Source organism: Halyomorpha halys, unplaced genomic scaffold (genome assembly GCF_000696795.3).
Source record: "Halyomorpha halys isolate HHAL.00 unplaced genomic scaffold, Hhal_1.1 Scaffold1112.1, whole genome shotgun sequence".
Taxonomy (NCBI): domain Eukaryota; kingdom Metazoa; phylum Arthropoda; class Insecta; order Hemiptera; family Pentatomidae; genus Halyomorpha; species Halyomorpha halys.
In genome coordinates, this window is record NW_027110327.1 from 71,894 (window position 1) to 82,678 (window position 10,785).

Genomic DNA, 10,785 nt, shown 5'->3' on the forward strand with positions numbered 1-10,785 from the left:
CGGTATATCGATAACTGCTTATTTTCAATTTTATTTCTCAAATAATAGCTTTCCAATAAATACTTAATTAGCAAGTTATAAGCTAAAAATTCCCCCATGGAACAAATTAATTAAATATTTAACGTAAAATACCAAAATTCACATCCAAATTACTAACGCAATTGCATAATGAAAATAATATGAGATGGTATAATTATTTATTAAACTATCTTAGATGTGTTCTTATTCTTTTATGTGTAGTTCATATTAAAAAAAAATATTTCAACAATAAAATGAAACGAACAAACAATATCTGTTCGAAATAACTCTTGTTAAAAACACCAATTGACTCCTTCATTGCTATAACTGATTTTTAAACTGTTTATTCTTTTTTGCTACTAGAACTTTATCAAATATGAAATCACCATTTGGTGAGGTGCACCCTACATACTTCGTTTATATCATAATGCCTGATTTCTGACCCCTTTACTATTTGCGGGCATGACAATTCTTTAAATAGGATACGTTAACACTTCCATTACATAGAACATAAGTAGGAATCTCAACAATACCGAGGAGATATATGTGTTCCTGCTGGTGGTCAAGTCATGAGCAATTTTAGAAATATGCCACAAATTTATTCTTATGTACCTTCTGAGATCATTCAGTATTTTTTCTCTGGGCACCATGTGGGCTAGTCTACAAAAAAACTTTATTTTCGGGATGAAACTGAAAAAAACTTCATTTGAAGCAAATGAACCGTCTTAAAAAGTTTCTAAATGGCTTCCTGGAGTTATAAAGTGGAGTATGCAACATAAACTAAAGCTCAAATTACGAATTTGTTAGTGGTGGAAAAGAGCTTAGACGACGACCTTAGAAGGAATGCAGCATGTTTTCGAAATCAGACGTAAGCGACCGAACCGTGGAGAGCTTTCCTGAACCTTTTGTTTTTATAAGATTTTTTTTTCACAAAACAATATTAGAATTTTTTTTAAATTATTATTATTATGTTTGACGGATTCCATAGATTGTACCGCAGCTAGTTGATAGTTCCTGTTAATACAACTGGTTTTGCGATAGTCTGTAGTTAAGATGAGATATCGATATTTATATCAGTATCTATTAATGATATCGATATTCATATTATAGCAGTACTAAAATATCGACATTCCAACTATAAGCAGCCCATCCCCACTTCTGACTTGGTGAAATAGAGGTCCACATCGGAAAATACTTGAAAATTAGGTTGTTTAAAAGTGCATTTTGAGACGGCTTTACTGTGAATTTAAGCGGTAGGACCTTTCAGGTAACACCTGGACACCAATAAGGATAAATAACTCAATAATTCTATTAGTAAATCTTCAAAAAGATATATGGTGCCAGACTCCTCCGCGGCCCCTTGGTTGGGAACTACTGTCATAAAATTTAAACTAAGGAACAGATCGATGCCAAACTTTGAAAACTGTAGTTTCAAGAGCAAATCTCTCGTCCAAAAGTTATTTAAATAAATTACGTGGTATATATATACATATACTCGATTCCTAACGACCAGGAATGAAAAATTTCTCTTTCACTGTATGCATATAGAAAAGGGCATCTTGCAATGACTCTTATAATTATCAGATATTTTTTAATAATAAGTCATCGGGATTAAAACAGAAATAAAAGATATTCTTTTTTATTATATCTTGTTTTTGTATAGTTACTTCATCTAGATTGATCACTGCAGTCACACAAAATATCCATTGAAGAGTGATGTCACCACTGGATAATCAAAATAAATCCTAACAAATCCCATCAGATCACCTTTACTTTCCGTCGTAAACCTCTACTTTCCTCCCTTACTGTATCTTATTTTGATATCCCACTAGCGCCTGTTGAATAGATTCGCTACTTAGGACTCCATCTTGACAAGAGACTAACTTGGAATCCGCATACTAAACTGGAACAAGAAAATATCACGTAGATTCCGATTAATACAACTCCTATTTGGCAAACGCTCAAAACGTCCCATTTATTACAAAACTCTTATATATACATTATGATAATCAGACCTATTTGGACATAAGGAATTGAGCTTTAGGGTTCACCCAAACCATCAAATTCCTCTTATATCCAATGTATGCGATCAGCAAAAAAGAACATAAATAAAAAAAATATATTTATTTATGCCGACGTTTCAACCTGAGTTTCAGGTCTTCATCAGGGAGATTAGCTATTCCTGGCTAAAACTCACGTTCCTCCATCCCCAACCTCCGCAGCCTTCAAAGCCCATAACAAACTGTCTTTTATATACACCTAGTTTTAGCCAGGATTTCATGCTAACCTCCCTGATAAAGACCTGAAACTCAAATCGAAATTTCGAACGACGAAACGTCGGCATAAATAAATAATTTTTTGTTTATTTATATTTCTTTTTTACTGAACGCCACCCCTTTCCCCCCCTCCCTGACCATCTTCGCCAATTAAAAATAAAATAATAAATTGTGAAAAAGTTTCTGTTTTATTTATATGATGATCCTTACCATGCTTTTCTAACAATATACTGAATATCATTATGTAATATATATTATATTAGAACATATAAAATTAATTAAACATTCAAAAAGGAAAATTTATCCCGCCGATTTCTTATTAGATTTACCAAAATTGAAATTTGCAGTAGAAATGTTTTAAAAAAATTGAAGAATCTATTAATTGCAAATGGTTATATCTAACTAGTTCTCAGATTTAACCAAGTTAAATATTATGACAACTTGCTAAGAGTTGCATTCCTTCTTGTACTAAATATTACTTTTAAGTCAAACCAGAATCTATTATAATTAGAAAATTGCATATCATTAATTTAATGCAGTTGTGGGTTAGAATCTGAACTGTTATAACTAAGTAACAATTCTTTCTCGAAAGAAGTATCCATTAATTTTTTCTTTTTTTTTGATATTATTGAGAAGAAGGAGGGCCCTCACCTCCGAATTTTAAAAATAGTACCACTTAGAATGTCTATTTTACAAGTAACAAATAAACATTACAGGTAACCTTAAAATACCAAAGGTGGTAAAAGGTAATACCCAACATGATTTACTCCTTTTTTCACAGTAAAGCACTCACTAATTCACTGTTTCTTTTCTGTTTTAGAGGGATTGGAAAAAAAAAAAATCGAGAAGAACAGGTTCATCACAGAATAAATAATGGTTCTTACCAGAGTTATCTCTTAGTTATTCAACGATTCAAAAGAATTTGATGCTCCTAAGGATCTTCTATTTAAGTATTGCAGCATAGGATATACTCAGCCTAGTGAGCACAGATGACATGTGAAATTTTCCACTATTTTCAGCTTGAGTACAATTAATAATAATAATTACTATTACTAATATTATTCATCCATTATAAGGTATTTTAAATGTAATGAGAATCATACTTCTCTATAATCATTCATCAAGTCAATAATGTAAAGTCTCTATAATTTTTATAAAAACATTAAGTGGTGAGTTAAAAGTAAATAGAAATGATATTCAACCGATTGTGTTTCGTGAATTAAGCAGAGGCTGTCCCAATATAAGTTTATAAAATGGAAATTGGGAAAAATTCAGTGAGATTACAACAGTTTTTTTAATTTTTTCTGAGGTAGCTCACGATCCCCTAACTCACATCACACCATCCTGAGGTGTTCAAAGGACACCTTGCTCAACTATCCTCCCAAAAAAATTACATACCTCTCTGCTATATAAAACTTACGTAGGCCTAGCCTTTTGACTGATGACCAAAGCAATGCAAATCAGTGACAAAATTCGTGAAAACTGTCATTTCATGATTACAGAACTGTTGGAACAATTTCACGGAGTTTGGTGCATCAGTCCCAAAACACAGTAGCCATGACCTTTCTTGTAGACAGCGTTTGCAAACACTTACATGGTTTCCTGGGAGAATGCGTGTGTGCCCATTCCATTGACTGGTTTTATTTCACAGTTGACATGCTTCACCCAAGTCTTGTCCCCGGTTACGATACGATCCAGAACTGCATTACCATTTGTGCTGTATTCTTGGAAAAAGGTAGCCAGTCTCTGTTTCTTATGACCTTCCATTAGAATTTTCGGAATCCACCGAGCACAAAATTTGTGGTAACAAAACTTCTCCACTCCAATTTAATGCACCAAACCCCATGAAATTTGGGGAAAATGTTCCAACAGTTCTATAATCGTGAAACAATAGTTTTCAAGAATTTTGTCATTGATTTGCATTGCCAGGTCATCAGTCATTGATTTGTATTGCCAGGTCATCAGTCACAAGGCTAAGTCTACCACTGGGGTCCTCGTCGTTAATACTGGTACGCCATTTTTAAAATCAGTGCACCATTAGCTCACTCTGCTTTCACTCATTATCCCTTGTCCATAAACATCACAAAGCTGATGATAAATTTTAATTGACCTGTTGTTTCGAGCCAACAAAATCTGATTCACAGATCACAACTTCACAAGTGGTGGGATTTTCAGCAGATAGGATATATGTTGGTATGATAAATGTCTCAATTTGAATGGCGATTATGTAGAAAAATAGCTTAAGAGTGTACCTTTCAAATGTATATAATAAACTTTGAGTTTTTCAATTTGTGAATTGTTTATTTCAAAACATCTGTTACTTTTTGGACAGCCTTCGTACATAAGGAATATATTGTTATAAGGAATAAAATAATGTTCGACATCATTGGCTTAAGTTTAAAATTTAAAAAACGATCCAACCCTTTTAGTTGTACAGAAACTATTAGGTTGGTATTTTTCTTTTTTTTAAATAAAAAAATGATTCTGATATTAACATATATGAAATTGCCATAACTCGCAAAAGTAGATAGTATATATAATAGCAAATCTAAGTCAGTTATGTATGAAATTGGAAAAAAAGAAGATAATGTTATAAATTACAATTACTAATATATTACTTCCAACTGTTATGTTTTTCTTATTATAAACCTGTTGCTGGTAGTACACAATTTTATATTTAATTAAAATTGCTTTAATTATTGTTTTATTTTACTGGGTTCAATTGTATTATGATAAAATTGAACAAGGCTTGCTGAAAGTTGAAAATCTTGAGAAGATTGAGACTGAGAAGAGGAGGTAGGGTAGCGGGTAGGTAGGAGATAGGTTTTATCTCATATATATCATATACATGATAGTAGCATAACATGGAAAATTAGATTGTATATATAATAAATATGAACTAATAAGTTCGTAAAAGAGAACTTTGTATGAAAGAAACTTATTTGAATTAATAAGGTACAAGCTAATAGCATATATTATTATTAGTGATCTTTAGTTTAGCATGCTAAAGTGCTTTAAATGGAAAACCATTGCCTTCTTTTAGCGTGTTAAAATGATATAACATTTAACATGGTTGAGAGTCTGTTTATAAAATGCAAAATGAAGAATTACATCACCCAATAGACCAAGTGAGCTCCACACCATTTTGTCTGTTGTCGTTTTGATGGGTTAGTTGCTCATAGTTTGTGTTTGGTTTTGGTCATTTTAAACTATAATAAAGAAATGAAAAAAAAAATAATAGGAGAGGAAACAAGGAACAAGTGAGGTGGAGGAAAGATGACGATCCAAAGCTGTTGAAGATTTTATTATATCATAAAGATTACAAGGAGACAGAACAAGTTGCCCAGAAAATGTGAAGCTCCTCTGCATTTAACATATAACATGTACTTTATATTAGGCTGCTCACAATCCTATATTAATAACAGTAAGCATGTCAAAACTTTTTTACATTTAACACAAAACCATGAACACTACTGACTGACCTGTACAAGCCAGTTATGAATGGAATTGGAAAAAAAAAAAGAATGTTTTAACGCTTTTGAAAACACCCAAATTAAAATGTAATTAGCCAGTTTCACGGATATAATTAATGTATGAAATGAAAAAATAATTTTACTCTGGGACATATGTTCCCTAAGAATAAATACATGGTTCACACATTATAATTATTTGTCTGACAAACATAAACAATTACATTAAGATCTTAGTTTAACTACTACTGGTAATCAATGTATGCCTATCTATATTCTTCACGTCTATGTGAAGAGAAGTGAAGGAATTGGTGTTGTTTAAAGGAAAGAATGGATAAGGATTGGAGAATGGAGATCCAATGGAATTCCAGAAGGAGGTTGGATAGAGCCACTTCAACTGAGTATATAGATGGTAACTCATAGTAAATATGTTTTAGCATAGAATAACAGAACAAGAAATGTCAAGAGGGGAAAATAGTGATAATTTAAATATTTATATTCTGTTAAACGGAAATTACCTAATAAGAGCCAAATCTGTTTAATTTGATTTAAAAAGTTCTAAGAATAAGTTCAGGCTAAGGCCACAAGAAACATTTTTTATTAGAACATAAAGGAAATCCAATCCAAAGTGGTATGAACAATGAAGAGTGAATATGAAAGAAATTTTTCTAAGTAACAAAAATATAAATATATAAGTTAAAATATTATCTGTTCAGTTTGTGCTGACAAGATTAAGATGATTAAATTTGAAATACGTTATCTAAATTCCTTTATTTGTTGAAAGGGCCTACCCCCCCCCCCCCTACTGATATCAAACAGCTTAAATATCTAATTCGGTCCCAATGAGATTTAAATAATAAATAACCTGAATCAGAATAAATTTAAAAAGGGATTTTAAAGAATATTTTTAGGAAATTAATTTATATTTATCATGATTCATAAATTAATGGGAAACATTTTTCCAAAAATATATATTGATTAATACAAGATAGAGGCTATCAAAGTAAAAAACTTACAATGTAACCAAGAATAGAATTATCAGAGGTAATAATAAATAAGTAATTGATGGTTATTAAAGATTATACAAAAATATAGTCAAATTTGTTTTATAAAAAATTGATAACAATATCTAATTACAATTCTCTTAGATAACTTAATACATCAACAACACGATTTGAGGTAAAGGTTATAACACAGGTTGTTTGATAATACTGTCCATGCAGCCAGATTCAATCGTTATTGACAAAGATCTTTCAGGCCAGCTGAAGACTTTCGGCAAAACCAACTGAAATAAAAAATAAAATTAGGATAAAATACAATCCAACCATTTGTGTAAAGAATATTTGAATTATTAAACTATAAATTAAGATACACTTACAACAAATAGTTATGTATTAAACTTATAATAAACCTAGGTATATATAGGGAAACTTTTCTTAAGGAAACCCCTCATAAGGGATAATTTTATTAAAGTCCTGCCTAACAAGATATATTTTAATACATTTGAACGCCACCGCTCTGGGCTTGAGACCAATTTTAGTCCCTATCAGCACTTGTAACTCCTCTATAACAAACAGAATTGATGAAAAAGGAATGTACAAACTCACGATACCAGAACAAAATTCCTAGGATGGTGAGTAAAAGGTTCAAAATTCAGCATACTATCTGTCGAATCCCATTTTATTAAAATTTATATAATCATTCTGAAACAATTTTTTCTAATTGATGTAATTAATAATTAAATTATATAAAACCTTACGTAATAATCTGCAGATTTTTCAAATATAAATTGTAAAATATTTTTATTATTGAACTAAATGTGTATTTGCTTTGTGAAAAAAAAATAAAATTATACAACATTATAAGATTCTTAGTAAGTTTCATTTATAAACTTTTGTTCTCCCATAGATAAAAATAATAAAATATTTGATTTTAATTAGTTTGTTTTTAATTGTAATTATTAACGAATGTGAAAAGTTATGATGCTTCAACAGTCCAAAAAAATCTTTAAACTATTTAAGAAAAGAAAAATCAACATATCATTCATAAAAACTCCGAACGAATTTCCGAAGTAAGAAAAAATTAATTTGAATCGAACAAAATGTTCGAGATGATATCACTGGTCCAGAAGAACAATGATGCAACTGTAAAATTTAGTGAAATTGACTATATTATGTTGGTGGTCTCTAAAATAAATATACTAGATGTTGGTTAATTGACTTAATTGTATTATAAAATTCTCTTGGCAAATTTTTTTTGTCAACTTACAAACACCTAGTAAATGGGTTTTTGAACCTGCCAATAAAGTCAGTTACACAAAGTTTACAGTTGCATCATAGTTCTTCTGGACCAGCGATATGTTTCTAGAACCAAGCCAATAACTCTCAAATTATTAACTAGCCACTTTATATTTTTAGCTTAACTGCCGATAACTCTCAAAGTATTACAAATACTGAATAATAATTTGAGCCTCAGCGGGACTTTATTTCATGGTGGCCCCATGGAATGAAAACTTGACCTACCCATTCAGGTTAAAATAGGTTGGTATAAACCTGTAAGATAACCATCATGTCAGAAATGGCCAGGAAGGAGTAAACAAAAAAAAAAATTTATAGTGCATTTAACTTACTTCAATTTGAACCAATAGAGAATTCTTTATGTTCTAAATTCCTGAGATATAGTTTTGTAAAAACTAATATTTTTTTCCAAACAATGAGAAATCATAAATTTTTGTAAATATCAGGAAAACTAAAATAATCATTATGAGCTACTTGATTACATTTTATGAGTTTCAAATTTTTAACCCTAATAGAACTTACAATGAGAAATCTACATTTTACAAATATGTTTTGGCAAATATAATAAAATTTGTGATTATTAACATAAAAATCATTATAAACTACTTTATGGATGCACTTAACAAACTTCAAACTGAGTCCTAAAAGAACTCTTCAAGTTCAATATTTTCAGAGATATATGTTTTTAAACACTGATTATTTTTCTAAAACAACGAGAAATCATTATTTTGTGAATTTATTCTAGCAAATAATATGAAAACTATTATTCTTAGGAAGATGTTCATAATGAAGAACTTTATGCCCTATTTATTGAGCCCTAATAGACACCTCTATAACAAATAGTTCCTAATAAATAACAAGCTTAAACTTATTTTCAAATTATCTTGCATACATCAAAAATAATTATAAGCTGCAGTAAAGGAATCAAAATACTTAAGATTAATCATAACCATAATTCACCTGATAATGTGATAAGATAATTCATTAATCAACTCATTTGAAAAAAATATTGGTATTTATAAAACTATAACTCGGAAAATATTGAATGCATTGAGTTCTATTAGGGCTCCACTTGAAGCTTGTTAAATGTACCATAAAATATTTTATAATGATAATCTTCCTAAGAATAGTAGGATATGAAACAATGAAATGTGTTTATTTATTTAAAAAATGGCTCTATTAAAATAATTAAGAACATGTAGGCAATGGAAAGAATATCCCTCTGTCGAGGCCTATGTTAAAAAAAATTGTTATATGCTTTAAAAAAATAAACAAGTCAATAATTTAAAACAACAATATGGCATTTATGTTAAAAGAATCAAAAGAATAATTTCAAAGCAGTAACAAACTGCGGTATATCATTGATCTCTCAAATGTTAATCAATTGAGCTCCTTCCAGTGTAGGCCGTCGTACATAGTTGTTAAGGGCTCTCCAATTAAAGCATTTTAATAAACTGAGTAATTGTTCTGGAGGTCAGGCCCACTGCCCTAAATAATTTATTATAATTTCACTATATTTGTGACAGGTTGTTAAGAAGTGAACGGTATGTTACTTTTCTTCGGAGTAACAGAGCAGGCAGTAATCGATACTATCATCATCCATGGTTTAACACTTGAATTGAGCTATTCACCTCTATGCCAGAAAACCGACCGTGTCGATGCCAAATCAAAATTATCATTTAAATATAGCATTTCTATTTCAACCGCACATAAGCCTACATCCAAAAAAAACAACTAGATCAGAAACATTTTTCACGATTACTTTTTTTCCCATGTTCCTTTACACTATGTCTAACTGCGATCATCAGCAACATTTGATGTATTGAGACTGACTCCATAACATTCCTCGAATTCCTGCTATTTCCTGTATCTATCAATTTTTTTTTTATCACCACTTTTGCTAGGATACGAGGTAAGTGGAAAGCCAGCATCTTCAGAATTTTTAAAATATAACTGTAGTGTGTTTTAAAATTATATTGAGGCGATATCTGTTGTCTGAGCTAAAATATAATTAGGCATATATCTGGATTTTCATGTTTGCCTAAATATGTACTAGTAATATACTATTACCTAAATAAGTACTAGTAATATAATATTGCCTAAATATGTACTAGTAATAAAATATCGCCTAAATATATAAACAAAATGTTTTTCCTCATCATTTTGAAAAAAATATTGGTGTTTAAAAAACTGATTATCAGAAAATATTGAAAATAAAAAGTTTTATTAAGGTTAAAAATTTGTCAAATTTACTTTGCTTTTAAAAAAGTTTTAACACTGAAAAATGAATATTAAAACCTAGAATAAATGCATTTGCAGTGGTTCCCACTTAAAATGGTTCAATACCTACTTTTCAAGGAGATTAAGTACTCCTATAGTTTAGTCTGTGAAAAAAAAATTGGATTATTTTCTACGAGAAAATGTGCAATAACTGTTGAAAAAATACAGTATTTAAAAAAAAAAATGTAATTTTGATTACAGCATATCAAAACGAAAACACCAAAGGGTAAACTTTTTATTTTTGGATAGAAGAAACTAAATAAAGAAGAAAAAAAATTGAGTTGATTCATTCTACAAGGGTTTTTAGGTATAAACCTAAATACACTGCATTGGACACTGTAGGAAATAAGTTTCCTATTGGACACCGCAGCATGGTAAAAATAAGTTTCCTATTGGACACTGTAGCCTGGTAAAAATAAGTTTCCTATTGGACACTGTAGCCTG

At 30.1% G+C, this 10,785-nt stretch overlaps 1 protein-coding gene across 2 annotated transcripts in view; it reads right to left on the reverse strand.

Annotated features, from left to right (window-relative positions):
* Positions 1-5,583: 5,583 nt before the first annotated feature.
* The window catches only part of Su(fu) (suppressor of fused), a 15,755-nt gene continuing 10,553 nt past the window's right edge, over positions 5,584-10,785 (reverse strand). For both annotated transcript variants that reach the window (XM_067048470.1, XM_014432770.3), the window contains one exon: positions 5,584-7,049. In XM_067048470.1, the coding sequence (XP_066904571.1) occupies positions 6,951-7,049 (99 nt within the window). In that variant the 3' untranslated portion in view covers positions 5,584-6,950. The remainder of the gene's footprint in view (positions 7,050-10,785) is intronic.